This window comes from Cervus canadensis, chromosome 21 (genome assembly GCF_019320065.1).
Source record: "Cervus canadensis isolate Bull #8, Minnesota chromosome 21, ASM1932006v1, whole genome shotgun sequence".
In the NCBI taxonomy this organism is placed as follows: Eukaryota; Metazoa; Chordata; class Mammalia; order Artiodactyla; family Cervidae; genus Cervus; species Cervus canadensis.
The window spans coordinates 59,061,466-59,085,377 of NC_057406.1; the positions used below are offsets into that span (position 1 = coordinate 59,061,466).

The 23,912-nt window shown below is 50.0% G+C and overlaps 1 protein-coding gene and 1 long non-coding RNA gene across 3 annotated transcripts; one reads left to right on the forward strand and one right to left on the reverse strand.

Moving 5' to 3' along the window:
* On the forward strand, window positions 1–23,705 carry CSF2RB (colony stimulating factor 2 receptor subunit beta). Of its 2 annotated transcripts, none has more exons than XM_043440858.1 (14): window positions 1–151; window positions 8,224–8,475; window positions 9,401–9,524; window positions 12,063–12,253; window positions 12,897–13,048; window positions 13,131–13,299; window positions 13,833–13,968; window positions 14,129–14,283; window positions 15,625–15,764; window positions 16,719–16,881; window positions 18,162–18,252; window positions 18,459–18,516; window positions 19,343–19,446; window positions 20,060–23,705. In XM_043440858.1, the coding sequence occupies exons 2-14, from the start codon at window positions 8,400–8,402 to the stop codon at window positions 21,168–21,170; spliced, it is 2,670 nt and encodes an 889-aa protein (XP_043296793.1). In that variant the 5' UTR covers window positions 1–151; window positions 8,224–8,399; the 3' UTR covers window positions 21,171–23,705. The 2 variants fall into 2 exon arrangements, with proteins under 2 accessions (XP_043296793.1, XP_043296794.1); XM_043440859.1 differs by lacking the exon at window positions 1–151 and adding an exon at window positions 5,706–5,843.
* LOC122423626 lies at window positions 6,941–10,490 on the reverse strand. The gene is made up of 3 exons (XR_006264194.1): window positions 10,357–10,490; window positions 7,602–7,689; window positions 6,941–7,060 (listed from the first exon to the last, which is right to left on the reverse strand). It is a non-coding gene; the product is annotated as an uncharacterized LOC122423626 (long non-coding RNA).
* Window positions 23,706–23,912: the final 207 nt, after the last annotated feature.

Below are 23,912 nucleotides of genomic sequence, written 5' to 3' on the forward strand. Positions count from 1 at the left end.
GGCACTTGTACAGAAAGAGGCCAGGGCCTGCCGCTTCCTCTTTCTGCTTCTCTGTTTCCTAACAACGTCAGCATAAATAGGAAGCCTGAGAGGCTCGCTGACTGCCTCCGGGAGACACCACAGAAGGTCCGTCTGTCCCGGCACAAAGAGGGTACGTGTGGGCTTTGGGGCAGGCTGAAGGGCGGGATCGGGGGCAGGGGCGTGTGGGAGTCTGGGATGGGAAGGACTGGGAGAGCCTGGGGGTGTCGAGTGGGCAAGTGTGCCCCAGGGACTTGGGAAGTTAGGGCTTGGCCTCTTGGGAAAATCTGAACCCAGACTCCCAAGCAGCCAGTGGACGAGGATGCAGACAGCAGGGACCGACCTGCCTGGGTGTTGGGGGAAGGGCTTTGGGGGTTCGGTCCTCACTGCTGGATCTGACTGTCCTGTCAGCGGGGAAGATGCCTGGGGCGGTAGAGAGTTCAGGCCTGGGAGTCACACAGCTGTGTACAGTTGTCTTTACTTTGTCACAAAGGTATCACTAAGGTGTCACTAAAGTGTTGGTGGCAGTGATAATATCCTGTCCTGGGCTTCTGTCTCCTGTCTGGAACAGGGGAGTGCCGATAGTCCCTGACATCCTGGTTTGGAAAAAGTCTGTGTGTGCACACACACACACACACATTCGTGTGCCTGCACACACGTGTGGATGTCCACGGGGATGCAGAGATACTGGAGGCAGATGATGAAGCCAGGAAACTTGCTATGCTCAGACCTAGACTGGTGGGGGTTGAGAAGCTCATGTTGGAAGATAAGAAGGGAGCAGGTTCCTTCCTTACTTAGACACATGTCTTCCCCCCTCCAAGAATGTTTTCTTAATGGTCACACTCTGCCCTGACCACTGTCGATACGTTACGTTTGGGCCCAGCTGTGGATGCCTGTTACTGAAGTGAGTTGGCTAGGTGGTGGGTGTCTGGGGGTGTTTTCGTCCAGGTGTGCGCTTGCCCTGTGGATGGGAAGACAGGTGTTTCTCTGGATCCCCACTGAGATAAGAGCCTGTGGGGACTCGCCAGGCAGCCTGTAGTGACAAGTTGCAAATGTGCAATGTTTAGTCTTTAGACACCTCGCTGTTACGTTTTTGTATAAACAGATTCTAATTTTCTCTGCTTATCATCTTCCTTGCTTTCTAATGGTTTTATAACAAGCAAAATCTGTCCTGCTAATTTTGGGTCATCCTTTTTTTCATTCATTAGTTTTACTTATGTTGTTCTATATCTACTAACATCACAGGATACTTCTTGAGTTCTTTAATGAATATATTTAATATTAAACAAGTGAATCCATGGATCAATGTTTTGCTAAAAATTTAAAAATTGGGAGTACATAAAAGTGATTATAACATACATGTTGTCCTATGGCTTAATTTTCCACTTATTATTACGTTCTGGACAACATTCCATAATAAGATGTAGAGATTTGACTCGTTAATTAGCCCTAAGAGATACATGACATTTATCAGTTTAGGTGTTACTGAAAGAGCGTGGTGGGGTCTGGCTGCTTGCTGTTCAAAAGCCAATAAGCAGGCCAGGTTGGTGGAAAGGAAAGTTTGCTTTATTTCAGATGCTGGCAATCGTGGTGGCAGGGCGTTGTGGACGTTTGTCCAAAGGCCGACTCCCCACACGGGCAGCCAGGGGGGCAAGAGCTATTATAAACAGAAGGTGGGGATGGGGGGCTACATACAGAAACAGCACAATCAGCTCTGACAGTCATCTTCAAACTGGTCATCGGTGATCTGACCAGTGTCATCATTATTGTTTTAGGTACAGTTAATCTTCAGTTCCAGGGTCCGTTTGTTCCCATTTCTTTGAGGCCAGTTCTCGGAATCGTGGCAGCTTATGTTGTGGGTACAGTCTGGTCGTCATGAAATTAACTTCTCCATCTTGGTGTTTTAGTATCTATAAGACAGCTCACAGGATATGGCTCAGAATATTATCTACAGCCCTTAAGACAGTGCTAAAGATCCTTGACTATGCTTAATGATTGCATTATTATTATTTGGTCTCTTTTGACCATTTTCCTTTGTTTCCGTATTTCTCACTTTTCTGATTAAACTTATTCTTTGACTAAAGTTTTCCACAGACAAAAGGCAGGCAGGGGACATCGCGGGGTGGAGCGTGGGCAAGGACCAGGGGGTCCTGCTCCATTACACAGGTACACCACAATTTACCTGATCACATGTTGCTAGACACTTGGGTGGTTTCCAGTTTTCCACACCTGTGAAAGAATTCCTAGAGCCCAGATTCCTAGAAGTAGAATTGCTGGGAAAGAGACTGCACATGTAAAATAATAGTAGATATTGTCAAACCTTCCTCAAAGTAGCTGAACTAACATATCCCATGGTAGTGCATAAAAAGACTGGTTTCTCTTTAAGTAAACAGTCCATCTTTTAACTGGGTCCAGTATAATAGATGAAAATTATCTGGTTCTCACTTGTATTTTTCCTTTCCCTGGTGATAGGTGAAGTCATGCGTCTTCCATGTGTTGAAAGGCCATTTGGATTCTGTTTGTAATGTGCATGGAAATGTCCTTTACATTTCTCAGTGAGCTGGTTGCCTTTTACATATTGAGTACTAACACATTTGGAGCATTTTAGGAGTGTTCCATTTATTACATGTATGGACAATTTATTGACATATGTTGAAAATATGTCTTTCAGATTGCCACTCTATTTTTTCTTTGGTGTGTTTAAAGATACCTTGCATTGTATAAAGATATATTCATTGCTTTTAAGTCAAATCTGTCATTATTTTGTATTTCAGGCTTTCCAGATTCAGTGTCTTATTCAATCCCTAAGATTAAAGAAATATTTTAGAGCTTTTATTATTTTAGCTTTGACATTTAAATCTTTAATCCATTTAGAATTTGGAGGTCTAGGTAATAAGTAATCATCTAACTTTTAAAAAATGATTAACTGGTTGTCTCAATATCATTAATTTTGAGTGTGCAAACCATGTGTTCTCTGTGATTTGAAATTCTATTACTATTTCCAATTCCTAAGTAGTTCTTTTCTTTAATATTTTCTGTTCCATCTGTCTACTATTATACTCATTGTTTTTCTAACCAGTAGAGCAAGTTCCTCATGTTGGATTTGTTATAATCTAGAATCAATTTGTTAAGCCAGTTGAAAATCTTTCTGGAGTCTTAATGTGGATTGTCTTGAATTTAGAGATTACTTGGGCTAAGACTGATCCCCAAGTAGGGGTCACAACAACAGTGGGCAGCCTTCTACTTTAAAGCACAGAGGGTACTGACATTTCTGTCAACTTTAATGTTACTGTAGTTTTCTAGTACATACCCAGAAATGCCAATGTTCTTTTCAATTCCTCATTTGCCAAGGTTTATTTCTTTGTTTCATCAGGAATGGCTTTTGTACTATCAAATATTTAAGGGCATTTGTCAAGATAAGCTTATCTTTTTCTCCTTTTAATCTGTCTGTTGATATATTTCTATTAATCACAAATAGAGTTGATGCATTCTTCTTTTTAAAGTGTTTATCAGGTTATCCTATGAAACTGTTTTTGTCTAGAGTGAATTTGTGCCTTTTTTCCCCTTTTCCAATTGCTATTTTTATCATTAAATTTCTGCATGAGTTTGAGAATTTTGGTGAGCATGTTTATTTTATTTTGAGTGAGAAGGCATCTGGCTTTTCTCTCCTCTTCCTCCCTCTTCCTCCTCCTCCTTCCCCACTTCCTGTCATCCCCTGGTTTCCATGGTTAATTCTCACTCATAGTGATCTTTAACCCTTACATTTTAAACACACGTATTTATACTTAACTTATATTTTCCATCAGCATTTGGGCTTACTCAGAATATATACACTCCTCCAAAACAAGGCAAGATCCTTAGCAAGTTTTCGGTTCATCTCTGCTTTTTACCTGTAACCTCACAGCCAACAGGTGTTAAAATAATCTCTGTTTTGCTTCAATGTTGTTACTGTGTATTTATTTGCTTTTACTTTGAAAAATGGAGTTGCTCAGTCATGTCTGACTCTTTGTGACCCCATGGACTGTAACCTACCACGCTCCTCCATCCATGGGATTTTCCAGGCAAGAGTACTGGAGTGGGTTGCCATTTCCTTTTCCAGAGGATCTTTCTGACCCAGGGATTGAACCTGGGCCCCCCTCGTTGCAGGCGGATGCTTTACTGTCTGGGCCACCAGGGAAGTCAGTAACAATATTTCTTTACTTAACAGTAAGTCCTATTGGTTTTTTTTTTTTCCAAAACTGATTCCAGTATCATATGCTATCTCTCTTTCTTGGAACTTTTATTTTTTTCTGAAATACATGCTAGAGTAATTTTCTTTAAAAAGATCTGGAAAGCTTTTTTTATCCTTACATTTCCAAAATATTGTGATTTTTTTCCCCCTTGAACTTCAAAGTAAGCTAGACTTTTTATATTTCTAGGTTCAAACATATTTTCCTCTCAGTATTTTCAAGACATTACTATCTATTTAGAGTCCTGTGTTACTTGTGAGAGGACCTTGCAAACCCAATCTTTTTTTCACTGAAAATAACTTGTTTTTTTCCTTCTGGAAGCTTCTAGGATTACCCTTTTACTCTTTGATGACTAAAAGTTTATTAGAATGTGACTGAGTATGGTGCTATTAAAAATGAATCTTGCTTTTAACTTAGCAGATTATTGCCTGATTTAAAGCCCTGTGAATTTTTCTTCTATTTGCAATTATATCTGTGTGTTTACACACGGAAAACCCCCAAATAACAGTAGCATAAAACTATATAAGTTTATTTTTCCCCTCACATAAAAGATGTCCAGAGGTAGGCAGTCTCAGACTGTATGGTTGGTCCACAGCGAGAAGAGGGATCGAGGTTCCTCTTTTTCTGTTGCATATGACTTCTACGCTCAAGAGAACCTTATACTTCAAAATGACTGCTGGAACTCCAGCCCTCACTTCCAAACTGCAAACTGGAGAAAGGGAAAAAAGCAGGAGGGCAAAGATGGATTTCTCCTACCTGAACTACTTCCTTTAAGCAACTTTTTTTGAAAGGCACACCCAATGATTCTACTCACATCTTCTCGGACAACATTTAGTCACATGACCACACCTAGCAATAGGAGAGTGCAAGAAATAAAATCTTTTATTCTGTGAGGCAATAAACCTAGGTAAGACCTATGCTTTCATTACCAAGGGGAAAGGGGACAGCTAGGTAACCAACACTGTCTGCAGTACCTGCCCTCAGTTCTCTGTCTTCTGCTTCTAGATGTTGGAACTCTTGGATTTCATTCCTAGGCCTCAGTTTTTCTCTAAGACTTTCCATTTCCTAGCCTATTTGCTGTCTTCAATATCTACCTTTGTAACATGGCAGTTTATAGTGTTAATTCTGATTTGGCCCATTATTGAGCTATGGTGTTTGTTTGGTTTTTTTAAATGGATTTCATACCTTCAAATGCCAAGAACTCTGTTTATTTGTTCTTTGCATAGCAATCTGTTCTTAAATGGCCATGATTTCTCAAATCTCCCTGAGCATGCTACTTGAGATGTTTTAACGTTTTGTTTTGTTTTTGCACAGACATCTGTGCACATCTGTAGAAGTGTCTGTTGGGTCACTATATGTCAGAATAGAGATGTACGATACCAATAATTGGGAAATACAACACTATGCCACTCACTATTATGACTGGTTAAGAACACAAATTCTAAAGCCAGTCTCCTGTGCTATAGTCTCAGCCTGTTCCTTTCTGCTGTATCATCATGGACCTATACCAGTTTCCTCATCTACAAAGCGGAGATTTTAACCTACACATTGATGTATTAATATCTGTAAACCCTTTTGAACAGTGGCCAGCTGATGGTAAGTGTTTTGTACTTGTTAGCCACTAATACGAATTCTCTGCACGTAGGTGTCTTTTATGCTTGTGTCCTTGGACGTCTTTAATTTGTTTGAACTATTTATAGCATAAAGGTAGTCGCTTGTTCGCCATACTTCTGGCACAAACATTTATTTTGCACTTTGTCCTTTGCTTTGTGGTTCAGTTATTTTTATAAAATACTGACGTGTTCACTTTTATGCACTTTTATTTGTCAGCCTTTGTCTCTGATTTCTTCTAGTGCTTTGAAGCTTAAATAGTTCAAAGATATTCACTTGTACAGCTTGCAAGTTTCATAGGATTTAACTGCCTATATTTAAATTTTTCATTGATTTGAAATGAATCCATGGGGAATGGTGTAAGGTAGGGATTTAGGCTGATATGTTTTATGTTGTTATTCAATTGTCTCAACACTTTTTTTATTCCATCACTTAATACTGATTTATGGTTCCTCTTTGTCACATAGTACATTCTCTAATGAAATACAGTTCATCTGATCAGTATGTCCACTGATTTGTTGTGTGTGTGTGTGCACATGTGTGTGCATGTGTGAAAATCCATTACTTTACTTATCAGGTCTTTATAATAAATTTTGCTATTGGGCGGAGACTCATTATTTTTGTTGAATTATAGTTGATTTACAATATTTAGAGGTTTCAGGTGTAAAGCAAAGTGATTTGGTTATACACACACACACACACATGTATATATATATATCTGTATTTGTTTTACTTTTGATTCTTTCCCATTATAGTTTATTATAGTTTTTTTTATAATAGTTTATTATTGAATATAGTTCCCTGTGCTGTACAGTTAGGCCTTGTTGTTTATCTAGTTTATATATGGTGATGCGCATCTATTAACCCCATACTCCCAATTTACCCCTCCCCGCTTCCCATTTGGTAGCCATAGTATGTTTTCGATGAGGGCTTACTCACTCAGTTGTATCTGACTCTTTGCGACCTGCCAGGTGCCTCTGTCCCTGGAATTTTTCAGGCAAGAATACTGGAGTGGGTTTTCATTTCCTCCTCCAGGGGATCTTCCCAACCCAGGGATCAAACCGGTGTCTCCTGTGTCTCCTGCATCGCAGGCAGATTCTTTAACTGCCGAGCCATTAAGGAAAACCCATTTTTCTATGAGACTTCTTAGTTTTTCAAGTCTCATTAACTGTCCTCACACATATTTTCTCCGTTGTGAATTCCTGCCAAAAAGAAAGAAAATCTTGCTAAGTTTTGATTAGAGTTGTGTTAAACTTATAACTGACATTCAGAAGAATTGACCTCTTTACATGAGAGGAATTTGCATTTGTGGTAAGACCCAAAGAGAAGCTCTGAGCTTTTAGCTGAGTTCCAGGTAGGCAGAGCAAGCTGCACCAGCCCAGGCAGACTCTCCTTTGCCTGCCAAGGCACTGCTCCCCTGCAGGAACTAAAATACTCTCCCCCAGCCCCAGACAAACCCACTCTTCCTTCCCAGGCATTTCTTGGACTAACCACCCCACAAACATCACCAAGTTTGGTTCTCCCTCATGATCTCATGTGAGATACGTTGGGTTGGGCCCATTTTACAGATTTAGAGAGCAAGGTTCAGAGGGCATGGATAAGTCAACCCAGGCCACCAGCACAGGAGGGACAGGGCCTGTGTTGAAAGTCAGTTTGGCTGAGCCTAGAGCTGTGCTTTTCCCAGCAACAGAGCTTCTGGTATATGTGTCTGTGCAGCTTGAGTGAAGTTTACGACAATCTTACCGACAGAAAAGGAGTCATGGTCCTCTGTTCTACTTTCCTGGTACTTCCCAGGGGCTGGATGAAATGAAATGAGGAAATCCCCAACCTTCTGCAGAAAAAAAGGGAACCAGCATTTCAGGGGGCAGTGTGGGAGGAATGAGGTAAATGGAACAGGGTGGGGAGAGCACCAGGCTCGTGTGTGTGTGTGTGTGTGTGTGTGTGTGTGTGTGTGTGGTGTGGTGTGTGTGTGTGTGTGTGTGTGTGTGTGGTGTGTGTGTGTGTGGTGTGTGTGTGTGGTGTGTGTTGAGGGTATGTGCACGTGCTCACTCCCACTGGGGGATCACACCCCAACACCCAGTAACCCCCACCCAGGTCAGTACCTGATGGGGGGGAAATCAAATACCAGGCTTCCCTCTTGGATTTTCTCATCACCACGGCAGTGTGACCCAGTGGGAACCCACATCTGCCAAGGCCACTAAGAGCATCTCCTTCATGGTCACATCCCAGGCACTGAGCTGAGGAGCAGGGACGGCCCCAGGGGCCAGGCTGAGGCAGCAGTGGGCTGCAGCCAGGCAGCAAGGCCGCGCCTGGGTCCGCCCTACCACGAGGGCTGAGTCCCATAGGCTGACGCTCCCTTCCACAGGCCTGGAGGAGGCAGGATCCCAGAAAGAGGAGGATTCCCAAGAACTGATGACATGGGTCTAGCCCAGCCTCCAGCAGGGGAGGAACACAAGACTCCAGGACAGTGAGGAGCCCACACCTTGCCCAGACCTGGACCCACCCGAGCGGGCCACCTGTTCTCCAGAGCTGAATCACGAGATGACGCTGACCCGGGGGCTGCTCCCCCTGGCTCTGCTGGCACTCTGCTGGGGACTCAGCATAAAAGGGGCTGAAGGTGAGCCAGATCACCCCCTCCCTCTCCATGTCCCCCTTCTCACTGCCGGGGCACAAAACCCAGACCCCCAGCCTTCCCCCACCATCTCTTCTCTCTCCTGACTTTCCCTGGAGGCCTCCCTTCCCTCCCCCCACACTCCCGCTCATTCTTCTCTGGCCTCCTGTAAAGACCCTCTCTGTTTGTGTGGCTTCTCTGTCCACATTTCCCAGTGTGGCATTCCAGACCTCCAATCTCCCGGCTGCCCATTCCAGTCCTTTGTCTGGCCTTCTCTCCTCTCAGGCACTCAGAACCTTGAGGTCTTGACCAGTTCCGACCTCTGTACCTTTGCTCCTGGGGAACCCTCAGCCTGGGTGGGGGGTCTCTCCTCTTGCCTCGAGGCCCTGCTGAGACAGCCCCCAACCTGGGGCTCCTCAGACCAGTGACCACCCTCCCCAAGTGCTCCCGGAAAACTCAGTTCCGCTGATAACCCTGGGAACCACACTCCACTTTCCAAGCATCAGGCCCAGTGGGGCCAGATCCAAGAGCAGGGCGAGGCGGTCCCAGAGGAGGCCCCTTAGGGGTGAGTTTATGCCCCTGCTCCCAGGCTGCACCCACCCAGGGGCCCAGGGGCAGGGCCTGTGTCTGACGCATGTGCCCACCTGTAATGGGAGGGACTCTGTTCCTCCAGGAGGAGGGCAAGGCAGGGGCTCAGGACACATGCTCTGAATCAACTAGAATATTGTGTTTTTCCCCAGACAGGAGGGTCCACAGCTGGCTCCCTTTCACCTGCACACCTGCAGAGACAGCCCCCCCTGCCCCTGCCAAGGCCTCTGGGGACCTGTGCCTGGGCTCCAGGAGCCTTTACAGAACTCTGGGAGACTTCTCTGCAGTGCTGGGCCATCTGAGGGGGAAGCTGTGACTCTCTCTCTGCTTCCCTCCCTGGCAGAGACTGTCCCGCTGCGGACCCTGCGCTGTCATAATGACTACACCAGCCGCATCATCTGCAGGTGGGCAGATACCCAGGATGCCCAGCGACTGGTCAACGTGACCCTCTACCGCAGGCTCAAGGAGTGAGTGAGGCAGGGCCCAGGGCTGGAGGGCAGCGAGGGGCACTGCTGTGTGGGCAGTGCCAGGGGTTTGGGGCTGGACAGATTGTAGGGATGGGAGACCCCTGCCCAGGAGCTCCTGCCCCATCAGGCAGCCCTTGGGCCAAGGGGCTTGGGTCTGATGTCCGGTTTGGGGGAAGAGCATCTGATGTTAATATTGTTGATGATGGTGATAATCTCTTATTTTGTGACAATTGAACAAAATCAGTCGGCAGAAGTCAATTTTGGTTCATCCTCCTTATGAGGTGGGCAGGACAGGGACATAATGCCCAATTCACAGATGGAGAAACTGAGGCTGCAGAGGTGAGGTCCGTCCCTCTGGCCACACAGTAGGGTCAAGGCCTTAGCAGGACCAGTGTCCTGTGTCCAGCCTGCAAGGCTAAGCTCCATGTCTCCCCCAGGCCCTGCTTCCTCCCGAGTGGGGGTTTCTCTCTCTTTACCTAGTCTCTAGGGCATAGCCCCTTTGGGAAGGTGCTCCCACCATTCTGGGATCCGGTGATAGTCTAACTCACCATAATGGAAGTAATTAAACAGCGGGCATCACAGGGTCTGGGGAGACCCCTGATGACCTCCCCTAGGAAGAAGGGCTTTTGCTCCGCAGCATCATTGCCTCTGCACTCTCTCCGCTGCTCTCCCCAGAGCCTCCGTCCTCCTTGTCCACTGTCCCCACCCCCACCCCCAGCTGTGGCCTGCCTCCTCCTACACTGGGACAGCAGACACCCCCAGAAGAGAAGCTTCCCAGCACCTCCCTCCACCATGGCCTGCCACCTCCCTGGATACTCCCTGCAGTGATTACCTGTCCCAGGCAGGCCTGTCTGAGGTCAGAGCCAGGGTCCCACCTGGTCTTGCTGCTCAAGGACATCACTGCCATCCCAGTCTCCACTGTCCCCATGCTGTTGAGGGTCACTGTCCTGGGATTCACTTAACAGGTGCCGACCAGACTGTAGCTCAGGGCCTCCCGGGTCCGGTCTCGTAGCCCGGCTGTCCATTCTCTGCTTCCCTCTGAGGGAGCCTCCTCTAAAGAGCGATCTGTCTGGAGCCCTGTTTCCAGTGCCTCTCAGGTACTTCCTCCAGAGCCCACTCTCCCAGGACTCTGCTGCCCCCAGCAGGCCATTTAAATTGCTCCCGCTGGAGTCAGCGATGCCCACTTGGTGTAAATCAATGGTTAGTCCTGGCCTTCTCCCCATGAACCCACAGGCAGCCCCTGACAAGGCCTGGCTGGGCCTAAGCACGAGGTCCCACTGTGGCACCTCCCTCCCGGACCCTGGCCAGCACCCGGGCCCTTCCCCATGTCCCCCTGGCCCACCTTTTCCGTCTCCTGGTCTGTTCCCTACTCTGAAGGGGACGATGTCCCAGGGCTCTTGGATCTCCATTCTCTTGCATCTGCATCCAGCGGCAGAGATCCAGCCCCAGACTGGATCTCTGACCCAGACACACTCTATCCAGCTGGGACCTTTGCCCAAGTTCCAGAACCATAGGTGCACTTGCCTCTCCACATTGTCCCGTATAGTCTTTAACTTCAAGTGTCCTAAACAAGTTCCTGCTCTGCCTCCCAGAGACAGCCCCTGTGCTAGATTCCCATCTCAGTTCACTAAAGGGGAGCTTCCAGGGGCTCAAGCCAGACAAATGGGGGCAGTCTTTTACTTTTTGCTTTTCAGTCTCCTTTCCCTCCTTTCCTTCTCTACCGCGGCATCCAACCCATCAGCAAATGTGATCAACTTCATCTTCAAATAGCAAGTGAATATGGCTAACACCCTGATTCAAACCACTTCTTATCACTGAGATAGTCCAGAAGCCTCCTAACTTGTTCCTCTGCTTCCGGTATTGCCACCCCCACCCAACTCAATCTATCCACAGCTCAGCAGCCACAGGAATCCTTTCAAGGTGTGTGTCAAAACATCACTCCTTTGCTCATAACTCTCAATTTTCCTCACTTGCAGTGAATTCAAAATTCCTTACATTCCTTTTAAGCACTGACCTTCTGCAACCTCCCTCTACTAGGCTCCTGGACCTCCTACCCTCACATCTCTACTCTGCACACACTGTTAATTGCCTAGTCATACAACACTCCAGACCTAAGCCTACCCCAGGACCTTTGCACTTGCCGTTCCCTTTCCTTGAAATCCTCTTTCCCCAGATTTGGCATGGCTCCCTCCCTGATCTTCAAGTTTCTGCTCAGATGTTACCTTCTCCAAGAGGCCTTCCCTGCCTCCTTTATTTCAAACTATATCCCCAGGCCAGCCGTCCTGGCCTGTTCACACCTCTTTCTTCCTGACTTGTCTATGTACAGTTTTCTCCATTTGACATGTGACATCATTCCTTCATTGTTTTGTGTATGTCTGCCTCTATTAGGATGTCTGCACTACAGACAGGGATTTGCATGTGTTTTCTTTCCTGCCAGGCTCCCTGGTACTAAACAAAGCCTTACACATAGGAACCACTCGTAAATGTTTGTGAGTGAGTGATTCTTCTCTCTGGGCTAAACTTGTCCTCTCCTGGCAGGGACCATCCACAGCGAGTGTCCTGCAATCTTAGTGACGACAAGGCCTGGTTAGACAGCGATTGTTTTGACTGTGTACCCAGAAAATGTGTTATTCCTTACCGAAGCTTTGTCCTTGCTGACTTTGACTACTTCTCATTCCGACCGGACCAGCTTCTGGTCACTGAGCTCACCGTTAATCTGAGCCAGCATGGTAAGACCTGGGGTCCCTGGCCAAGGGTGGTCTCCTGTGAGGACCGGGAACCCTGGAGTGTCCACAAGCCCCTGGCCTACTTGGGGAGGCAGATGTGGAAACATCTAATCCTCCAGGGTTGTAAGGACCATACAAAGGGTGTGGTGGGCCAGGAAAGGGAGCAAGGGACTCTGCCTTGGGGAGAGGACCCAAGAAGTTTCCAGAGAAGGATGCACATCTGCTGTGTACTGAGAGGTGCGGGATGACCCTGGGCAGAGGAATGAATAAAGTGTGGACTGAGGGGGGAGTTACAGGAGTCACAGTGCCCTCTGCTGGGAAGGAGGCCACACAGGCCACCTCATGGGCAGTGGGGACAGAAGGAAGCTAGCTCCCTTTGGAGTTTCATTTGAGCACCTTTTATGGAGCTTATGTTCTGAGGCCTAGGAATCTACACAGCTTCATTCATGTTCACACTGAATCCCCACGATTTAGCAAAAGGCAGTCTGAGGTCCATGGAGAAGAGGGGTCTGTCCAGGATCACTCAGCCAGTGGGAGCAGTGCCTGGCCTGGGACCCAGGCCTATCCACACATGGGCCACAGAGGGCCTTCACATCCCGCACAGTCGCCCAGCCCCTTAGGGACACTTTCCTTCCTCTCCCTCCAGTGCAGCCCCCCACACCCAAGGACCTCAACATCACTGCTACCCGGGAGAGTTTCCTGCTGTCCTGGAGTATAGCCCATGAGGGTTTCCAGAGCCACTGGCTGTCCAGCCTGGAGTTTGAGGTGGTCTACAAGCGGCTTCAGGACTCCTGGGAGGTAGGGACCCCACCAACTGTACCCCAAACCCACAGGTACCTGGCCCAGCCGGCCCTGCTCCAACAGCCCCTCTCCCCTCCAGGATGCCCGCACCACCTACTCCAAGTTCCCCCCGGCCATCCTGGAGCTAAAGCACCTCTTGCCCAGCAGCACCTACATGGCCCGAGTGCGCACCAGGCTGGCCCCAGGCTCGGGGCTCTCAGGACGACCCAGCCAGTGGAGCCAGGAGGTTTCCTGGAAGTCCCAGCCAGGTAACAGAGTTGGGACAAGGCTCCCTTGTGGAGAGGGGGACTCATTACAGCTCCAGGACGAGTCAAGTGTCCACACGATAGGATCCTCGGGTGCTCTGTATTCAGAGTGGCTTCCTTGAGCCCACCCCATGCCTACGGTGACTCTGCAGAGGCAGCGGCTGCATCTGACTCACCCCCAGGCCCCAGGTTGCTGTCCACGTTCTGTGGAGGAACAATGACAATTTAATCACAATGGCATATGGGCAGCTGCGTTTTTGTGAGGGCTTCATGACATGTGGACACACCAGCATGACAGTGTTATTTAATAAATCCCCAAACCCCGAGGCTGAGCTGTCCTCCCCATTTTGCACAGGGGGTGTGAAGGTTCACAGAGTTCACCCTCTGACCTGAGGTCACACGGCTGGCAGGCCAGGCTGAGTTTAACCCCTGATGTTTTTGGCCACAGTCTCTCTGTGATGAGTCTCACGGTGAGCCCATTGAAGGCTAGGGAATGAACGAATGAGGACTGAAGGAGGGTTTGTTCTCCCTCCCAGGGGATGAGGCCCAGCCTCAGAACCTCCAGTGCTTCTTTGACGGAGCCGCCCTGCTCACCTGCACCTGGGAAGTGAGGTCCGAGGTAACCCACTCCGTCTCCTTCACCCTCTTCTACAAGACTGGCCCCAATGCACAGTGAGTGTCCCCTGCCTCTGTCCCCTCCCCTCCTCTAAGCCTCACCCTCTCCAGGCCTCCTCCTGCCCCTGGAGCCCAGCAGAAGCCATAGCTCCTCCTGAGGTCTCACCCCTCACATGGCCCTGCCTCCCCCTGCCCTGACCTCTGCCGTGATCCTCAGGGAAGAAGAATGCTCTCCTGTGAAGAAGGAGACTGGCAGCCCCTACATCCAGCACCGATGCCAGATTCCGGTGCCCGACGCCAGGAACTACAGCCAGTACATCGTCTCTGTTCGACCAAAGATGGAAGAGAGACTGATAAAGAGCTCAGAGAACAGTGAGTTTGCCCCTAGCCTTCTGTGTGGAGCATCTTCCAACAGCACTGTTTAATTCCTCATGGTCCAGACTTCGTGTCTGTCAATTTCAATGAAACAGCCCAGGGAGCCAATTGGAACAAAAATGATTCTAGTCTATCCTGGAAGTTCTCAAGAAGCAATAATGCAACAATGACAAATAACATGAAGGAAGATGCAATTAATATTCCTCCAGAATATCAGTATTAAAAAACCTTTGATCTCATTCTTTTAGCTCTATCTTCCCTGGTGGCTCAGATGGTAAAGAATCTGCCTGCAAGGCAGGAAACCCCAGTTCAATCCTTGTGTTGGGAAGATCCCCTGGAGAAGGGAATGGCTACCCACTCCAGTATTCTTGCCAGGAGACTTCCATGGACAGGGAAGCCTGGCTATAGTCCATGAGGTCACAAAGAGTCAGATACGACTGAGCGACCAACACTTTCACTTTATTTTCCCCTCCAACTTCTCAGTTGCTCGAAAGTTCCAGCTTCTGCCCACGACCTCCTGGTCTTCCCACCAATTTTTCCCTTTCTTTCTCAGATTGGGTTTTTCTTTTTGAGGTTTCCAAAGTCCTTCCCAGACTGATATTTTCAGTGTTCATAATGATTCATCTGTGATTTACTTCTTCAGTTGGGTACTAGTGGGGTATGCAAATGGACTGTGGTTCCTTGCAGGTTAAGTTCCCCGGTTCCTGTTGCATAGAGAGGACCTCATGCAGAGGAAACTCCTGCATTGCTTCTCGATGATCAAGTTCTTCTTCCCAATCTCTAGTGTGTGTCAGGGACAGCAGCTGATTTGTCTTAGTTACCTGGGTTTAAATCTGCTACTTACTGTTTGGGATCTTCCAGACTGCAATCTTTGTTTCTACCATTCGTTAGCTGCCTGTCCTTGCAAACTTACTGAATCACTGTGGGGCTCAGTTGTCTGAAAAGTGGATAGATTAAGAGTACTTACTACATCCAGTTGTTGTTACAATCGAGTGAAATTATTCATATAAATTTTGCATGTATAATAATACTTAGAACAGTGTCAATACTCTAGATTAGAATAAATTAATACTACATTTATTTCTATTAAATACTAGGGGTAACCCATACTTCTGGTCACCTCACTACAAAACAATGTATATTAACATCTCCCAAGAGAAGGGCATTTCAGGTCAAAATAGATGACATGGTGAAGTGGGGGTGCAAAGACCCTAAGATGGGTGGGACCTGGGGTCCTGGGTCAATGGAGAGAGCACCTGTGATCAGCGTGGAACACAAAAAATGTCCCACTGGAGGAATATTAGAAACAATATTCCTTAAAAGTTTTCCTCCCTCCAGTCCAGATGGCTCCCCCGACCCTCAACGTGACCAAGGGCAGAGATGGCTACATCCTGCACTGGAAAGAAGAAAAAATGAGCTACTCACACATAACTTGCATGTTCCAGGTCCAGTACAAGAAAGAAGGAGCCTCATGGGAGGTGAGGGCCTGTGGCCACGGAGGGGCCTGAAGGGGAGGAGGGAGCAGTGAGACAATACTTGGAGAAATGCCACCTGCGAGATGCCTGGCTCCCAGCATGTGACCAGTCACAGAGAGCCACTGGGACTTGGTGCTCACTCCTTCTGAGCAGGCTCATCGTCTCTTCCTTTGGTGAAGGAACCGAGACTCACAGAGATGATGTGAACTTGGCCAAAGTGTACACGTGACCCTGAGTTGCACAGGGGGCATAGACATCAGGAGGGGGAGGGCTGAGAGGCAGCTGGAGGACAGGTTTTCAAAAGTCACAATAAGGTGACACTTTTTCGTAAGAATCTCATCCAGAATGCAAATGTGCAGCTGCTAAGAGCAGGGCAGCTCCTGGGGAGGCAGGCAGGGCCCCACCCCGGGGCTCAGTATCTGGCCCTGGCCCCCAGGCAGCCCTTGGGCCTTGTGGACAGAACGTGGGGCTCCACAGAGGGCAGATCAGAAACCTCAGAGCCAGCCCCAGAACTTTCGGCTGGAAATGGGGAAACTGAAGCCAGGAGGGAGTGGGTTAGTGGTGGAGCTGGTAGTGGTCCTTGGGCTCCTGAACATCTGTTTGATGGTCCAGGGTTTGGTCACCCTGCACCACACTCCAGGGGAGACCACATCTGGGGTCCAGGCTGCCCCAAGGAGAGCTGGGAGGGTGAGGGGGGCCATGGTGACTCCTCAGGGTTTCTGCACCCCGCTGTTGTCATGTGTGCCAGGAGTTCAGTAAAAGAGGTGCTCCTTGGTCCTGCCCCTCTGGAGTGTGGTCCTCCGTAGTGGGGGTGATGCTGCTCAGATCTGGGGATGTGACTGCAAGCTGGGAACGGATGGGTAGAAGGAAGGCTGGGGTGCTGAGGCGGGAGGGCTTCGTAGCTGTGCCCACGCACCGCAGACCTCAGCACTCCTGCTCACACACCTGCCCCTGCAGGACACCAAGGCAGAAGACTTCCAGAATGCCCACACTATGTCCCTACCGACCCTGGAGCCCGCCAGCAGGTATCAGGCCAGAGTGAGAGTCAAACCGGAGCCGGGGAACTACGAGGGGATCTGGAGCGAGTGGAGTGAGGCAAGGTCCTGGGACACCGATTGGGGTAGGTCTGCCACGCTCCCCTCACCCCTCCTGGCACAGCTCCGCTGGGCAGAGGACAGGGAGGATGTGAACACAGAGACGTAACCCCACCCCAGGGTAGCATCCTTCCTTCCCAGGCGTCATCAGGGATTAGAAAATGACACCTCCTGGTGTGCAACACAGACTGCGGGCAAGGTCTCCAGAGGACAGAGGAGGGAGCATGGCTCCCCAACAGGTCTCCCACCGACTGAACCTTAGCCTTCTATTAATATGGCCCAGGCTTCTAGTGGCTTCCCAGGTGGCGCAACGGTAAAGAACCCACCTTGCCTGCCAATGCGGGAGACACAAGAGATACAGGTTTGATCCCTAGGTCAGGAAGATCTCCTGGAATAGGAAATAACAACTTGCTCCAGTATTCTTGCCTAGGAAATTCCACGGACAAAGAAGCCTGGCAGGCTACAGTCAATGGGTTCACACAGAGTCAGACATGATGGGCGCGTGCGCGCACACACACACACACACACACACACACACACACAAAAGCATGCTTTCATTAGCTTTTGTGGAACCTACTACCCAGGGACCACTCAGCCTGAGGAACTACAGACTGGGTCCTGAGATTGGAAAGCTTCGGTCTGATTTTTCAATCTTTTACTTTTGCTAATTTCATTTATCTACCACCATCGCCATGGTGGCCACCAGCAGACAATTATAGGACAAGGTCCAGGAGGTGGCTGCAGAAAGAGAACAAAGTATTTGCAACAAGGTCCCCAGTCCCAGACGACTGTCAGGGAAAGAGCCCCAGAGAGAGGACCCCAACCAAGCAGAAAGGAGAAGTGGGCCACAGGACCTAAGGGAAAGAGATCAGGGGAGTTCTGGAGGGGCCCAGCCAGTAAGGGGCTTAAGGCCAATTGGACAGTTGAGAGAGTCTTTAATGAGCCTTTGTACCTTCTGGTTCCTCCACCATCACCCCTTTCTCCATCTCTGCCTCTCCTGTTGTCCCTGTTCTTAATGACCACCTTATACGCTGCCTCCTTCAGGAAGTCCCCTGTGATTGCCTTTGGCTACAGTTGCTGCCCTCCTACAGCAACTCCTGCTACTGGCCAGTATCTAATCCTCTGCCTCCTCCCACCTAGCCAACATTGTGGGTGGCTCAGACAAAGGCCCCCTTCTTATTAGTGAGTTTCTGGCCTCCTCTCCCCCTCTGCACCCCAAGGAAGCAGCTGCATCCCATCTTCTGAGTCTCTAGCCCTTTTCCTCCCTGGATGCTAATAATCTTTTTTCCTTCCTGGCTTCCTGAAGTGCTCCCCATGTGGGTCCTAGCCCTCATCCTTGTCATCAGCACCTTAATCCTGCTTCCAGTCCTGCACTTCTGTGGCGTCTACGGGTACAGGTAAGGGGACTCCAAGAGGGGGGAGAGTGTTATCCAGGGCCCCAGAGGATGCCAGGGTCACTGTCTGTCACAGCCCTGTCACCCGCTCCAAATGGGGTCTTGGACTAATCTGAGCTCTCCCTGGGCTGCAGTTTCACCTCCGTACATGAGAACAGGCAGCTGCCCTGAGGTCTTGGGCAGCGGTCACCTCTTTGCTGTCTTTCCAGGCTGAACCAGAAATGGGAGGAGAAAATCCCCAACCCCAAAAAGAGCCACCTGTTCCAGGTAGGAGCTAGCTGTGAGGGCGGCGGAGGTGCTGGGGCTCGCGTGCTCCTGCGCCCATGTCCCCGCGCCCCTGTCCTGCTCCCCTTCCTGGGGGCTTTGAGTGGGGCTGGGGGTGCAGGTGGTTAGAAGAGGGGCTGGGAAGCTCTAAGAGCCAAGCCAGCACCGCAAGCCCAGCACGGAGACCCCCTGGTCTCCCCCGATGCTCAGCGTGCCCTGCTGGCGAGGACTCACCCGGGACAGGAGGGAGGGTTGACGTTGGGGGGCTCGTCCCTGGGAGGCTCCAGGAGAGGCATAGTCACATCGAGGGCAGGTGGATGGTGGGAGGCAGAGTGGCTTTCCGAGGACAGGATGGCAGAGCTGAGCGCTAAGGGGTGCAGGGTGGTGGGAGGTGGGAGAGGCCACGGCAGGCAGAAGGCATGTGGAGGGTGGAGATGAGGCGCCTTTGAGAAGAGAATTGAGCGGGGAGGGCAGTGAGTCTGGGGCAAATGGCGGAAGGCTGAGAGGACCCTGGGGAACAGGAGCCCTTTGGTCAAATACACGGGGCCAGAGCTGCCTTGGGAGGGTCTCACGGCTGGTGCAGAGGGGGCTGGGGTGAGCACAGAGCAGGGACAATCCATATAGTGTCCTCAGGCGACCTGGGACCCCAGCGAGGTCCCAGCCCCTCTCTGGCCTCGTCTCCCTGGTGTCAGGAGGCCGTCCTGCTGGTGATGAGAATCTGCCTCGTCTGGGGGTTCCTGAATCTCCACCATCCTCAAGGCCTTCCTTCCATCTGCACCTTCTGGAGCGCCCTGACTCCCAAAGATACAAATGCCCTTTCTCTTCCCAGAACGGGAGCGCCGGACTCCGACTGCCAGATAGCATGGCCACCCTGGATAGTGGGAGCCGCCCACACAAGGGGCCGTGGGGCAGCAGCTGCCCTCAGCTGGAGGGGTGAGTGTTGGGCAGGGGATCCCTGGGCAGTGGGAGGGTGGCACCCTCCTGCACACCCGAGGTTTGGAGGAGGTGGCCTGGGTCTGGGCCTCAGTTTGAAGAGATCCATGGAGGCTGGTGGCGCTAAAGCAAGAGGCATCCCGGGTTAGCAAGGGTCAGACCACAGACTTGACTGGAGGCAGGAGACTGGAGCAGATGACCTCCCTTCACCCTGCTGCCCAGGGAGACCCCACACTGCCTTGGCCCCACTGGGTGGCAGAGGGTCTGTGAACCTTCATGGCCTCAGCATCTGAGCCGCCAGCTTGCCACTAACCCTCGTGGGGGAGATGACTGAGCCCAGGCTGGACGCTGACTTGGGGCCTGAAGCTGGGTGATGGGAAGGAGTGGAGGGTGGGAGGGGTTCTTGACCTGGAATGACAGCACGGAGGCTGGAGGGCCAGACCCATGGGGAGGCTAAGGAGCATCTGGTTTCCTGCTCTGGGCCTGCTTCCCAACCTAGCCCTGCCCTGAGTTTTCTGAGAGCTGTGGGTGTGGCCAGGCCTCTCGTCCCACAACCCGCTCTGCCCCTGTGCCCAAGGAGGTCCCCGCATCCCTGCCCCTGTTCTCCCCACAGGGTGTTCCCTGTAGACTGCAGGCACAGCGAGGTGTCACCTCTCACCACAGAGGAACCTAAGGATGCCTGTGACTCATCATCAGAGCCTGACATGACTCTGACCGCCTCGGACCTCCCCACGGAGCAGGCCCCCAGCCCCCCGACAGGGCTGGCCGCCCCCTCAAGCAGGCCTGAGAGCCAGGCTTCTGGCTTTGACTTCAATGGTCCCTATCTGGGGCCACCCCACAGCCGCTCCCTGCCTGACCTTGTGGGCCAGCAGGTGCCCCCACAGACAGGCGTGAGCAGGAAGCCACAGTCCCCAGGGTCCCTGGAGTACCTGTGTCTGCCCGCAGGGGGGCAGGTGCAGCTGGTCCCGCTGGCCCAGGTGAAGGGGCAGGGCAAGGCCAGGGATGGGGACACAAAGTCCATCCCAGAGGCCCAGAGGAGCCCTTCCCTGGAGTCAGGGGTGGGCCCTGCCCCTCCAGAGCCTGGGCTGATGGAGGGTGGTCAAGACCAGAAGGACAGGTCCGCCACAGTTCTGCCCACTGGATGGCCTGAGGTTGGCACCGAAGCCTCTGGTTACATCACCACTCCAGATCTGATATTCACCCCACCCACTGGGGCCCCATCTCCCTCCCAGGCTGCCCCTCCGAGCCTCCCCTCAGCCCAGAACCCCACTTTCCATCCTGGATTGGCTGATGGGCCCCCTGTAGCCTCAGCCCCCCGGAAACCAGAGTTCGAGGGCTACTTGGAGCTCCCTCCAGCCACAGGCCAGTTTCCGCAGTCCCCTCTGGCCAGCCCCGCCCCTCCTAGAGTCAGCAGCCCTGTCCTGAGCCCAGGCCCGCTCCGGGCAGACACGTCCCCCAGCTCCCCAACCCCTGAGGGTCTCCTCGTCCTGCAGCAGGTGGGTGACTACTGTTTCCTTCCAGGCCCTTTCTCCCCCCAGAGTAAGCCCACCTCCCCAGGACCCTGTCCTGAGATCAGGGACCTCACCCAGGTGGTCCAGCCTAAGAAGCCTCCAGCTCAGGCCCTTCCCCAGGTGCCGGCCATTCAGCTCTTCAAAGCCCTGAAACAGCAGGACTACTTGTCACTGCCCCCTTGGGACATCAGCAGGCCCGGGCAGGTGTGCTGAGACTCTGGAGACCTTGAGGGGGAGGAACAGAGGAAAGGGCCTGCCTTTCCTCCTGCCCTGCCTGGTCCTCCTGCCACCCCTGCTCCCTTCCCTGGTCCTTTCCACAAAGCTGTGGAGAAGCTTCCATGTTGTAACAGATAGAGACCGGAAAAATAAGTTAACCATCTACCTCCTTCCTTGACCTTCAGCAAGGTCAAGTTTCTCTCTCTCTCTCCCTTCTTCTCTGCCACACACACACACACACACACACAATGTTCTTTGAAATTAACTTATTTTAGGTTCTGAATTATTGGAGCTTTATATATATACACACCAGAGAAGGAAATGGCAACCCACTCCAGTACTCTTGCCTAGAGAATCCGGTGGACAGAGGAGCTTGGTGGACTGCTGTCCATGGGGTCGCACAGAGTCAGACACGACTGAAGCGACTTAGCATGCATGCATGCATTGGAGAAGGGAATGGCAACCCACTCCAGTGTTCTTGCCTGGAGAATCCTAGGGACGGGGGAGCCTGGTGGGCTGCCGTCTATGGGGTTGCAGAGTCGGACACGACTGAAGCAACGCAGCAGCAGCAGCGGCAATATACACACACTCATTTCATTTGTCTCCTTTTCCTTTTTACCGAGTTTCCCTGATTTTGCTATTGCCTTCTTTCTCTTTCCACGGATTTATCATTAGTTTGAGGTCCGGGCTAAGCCCATTCTGAAGTTCGTCCTGTCTCTGTCAGAGCCTTTTCTGATGCTGACATGTCTGGTTTCGTGGAGGATTTCTGTCTGTCCCTGGCAGGCATGAATGTGCAGATTCCAGCCTGGAGGCAGGAGGCTGGAGGCACAGTGTGGAGGCTTGGGGGTTTCAGACTTGGAAGAGCAGCCCTGGACTCAGCAAGCATCTGTCAGCCCCAGGTGTGGTAGCAAAGCACCAACCTCAACTGTCACTCCAAGAATTGTCACTTCCCATGGACTTGGCATGGGAAGCACTGTCCTGGACTCATGGGAAACACTGCTGGTCTCTTCAAGGTGACTGGGGGAGCCTCAGGGGACCCCCCCAGTCCCTGCATCTGAGCAGTGGGCAGTGCAGGTTGCTGACTGAAGTGATCTCCTTCTTATACTTAGGCTAGTGGGGCCAGGGAAAGTTTGAGAGGGAAGCAGAGTTCAAAAACCACATAGAAAAGTCAGAAAGAATTGCTCAACAAGGGAAAATGGAAAACGACCCAAGGACATGGACACTTGAGCTTATAGTCCAGATCTCCCTACTGCCCTCCCTCCAGAAAGACCTTACAACTCCCACCCCCACCAGCCACCTAGGAGAGGCTTTTGGTCTGTGGTTGGCCTACACTGAGGATCATGGTTCTTTTAAATCTTTGCCTTTCTGATATGCAAAAAATGGCATTAAATTTTTTCAATTTGCATTATTTGGAAACTAACATGTTTGCACATATTTTCCTATTTCTTGAACATTTGTATTTTTTTTTTCCCCCTGAGCTAAACTCATTAAGATCTCATTGTGTCAGATGTCCTCTTTATTCTAAGTAACCTTTAAAAAGTATTTAGCTCTGGCCGGCCTTTCGCAAATGGTGCAAATTTATTTTCCTAGTTTGTGGTTTGCCTTTTAATTCTGTTCATCACGCTTTTGATTGTATTCAATGTAGACTTGTCTGGGTGGTCAAATGAATCTATGGGTGAACTCCTTCACAGCTCCACTTTTGGTGTCAGATTTGACAAAGGCCTTCCCCACTTGAAAAGTGCATTTGTCCAAAGTTATGTTTTTTCTGGTTCTTTTTGTGTTTCAAAAATGTATGTATGAAATTCTTTTGGAATGTATGCATTTAAGGTGGAGAGCCAGCTTAGACAAGTAGCCCAGATGTTCTGGAATCATTGGTGGAATCACCCATTCTTCATCCATGTATCTGATATAGAAAATCTGTGTATACACTTGGTCAGTTTCTAAACTTTCCTTTTTATTATGTGGTCTTCTCCATGGACCCCACTGCTTTGACTGTTCTAGCTTTATCATATGTTTTAGTAAATGGCAGAGCAAACGTTCTTGTTTCTTTCATCTACAAAATCTCTGTTGATGACGGCATTGTTTGTAGCCGAAGAAAATGATAAACAGTTGAAATCTTCACCCATAGTGAAACTAATCACAACATTTGAGTCCATTCTAAGGTGGAATCCTGTGTGCAAAATGAATGAAGTGGACCTACGTGCATTAGAGAGAAGTCCAAGATGTGAATTCCAAAATGTCTGGAAAAAAATTGTTAACTGAAAAAAAATTGTGATAAAATATTTTTATTACAAGACATTAAAGTGTATATAAGTGTTTAGGTGGATGTTCAGGGGTGCCGTTTGAAAGCACAGTCACCCTAAGGAGGATTGATTCTGTTCAACAGAAGGGCCTTCTGTCTACCACAGTGAGTTAGGGGCAGTTTTGATCAGACCTAAGATGCTGGTTGTAACAGAATGAGAAGCAAGTGGCACTCCCAGGACAAGCCAGGAGAGAGTGAGGGAAGGAGAAGGATGGGCTGGGGGAGAGAAATATAAAGGACACACTCAAGCTAAAAACAAGGGATTCATTGTAATCCAAAATTCAAATCTAACTGGGCATCCTGTGTTTAGTCTCTAATAAGAGTGGAGACAGAAGGAAGAGACTGAATTCCCCATAAAAATAAATGAGAATTATTTTGTTGTTGTTGTGGATTTTTAAAAAATTTTGTTAATTTATTTTTATTTTTAGCTGTGCTGA

Excerpts from the sequence above, each read along its gene's own strand:
- CSF2RB (XM_043440858.1), top strand. The coding sequence starts at position 8,400 with ATGACGCTGACCCGGGGGCTGCTCCCCCTGGCTCTGCTGGCACTCTGC. Across the intron at positions 8,476-9,400 it reads CAGCATAAAAGGGGCTGAAG|AGACTGTCCCGCTGCGGACC; the intron begins GTGAGCCAGATC and ends CCTCCCTGGCAG. Across the intron at positions 13,300-13,832 it reads TTCCTGGAAGTCCCAGCCAG|GGGATGAGGCCCAGCCTCAG; the intron begins GTAACAGAGTTG and ends TCTCCCTCCCAG.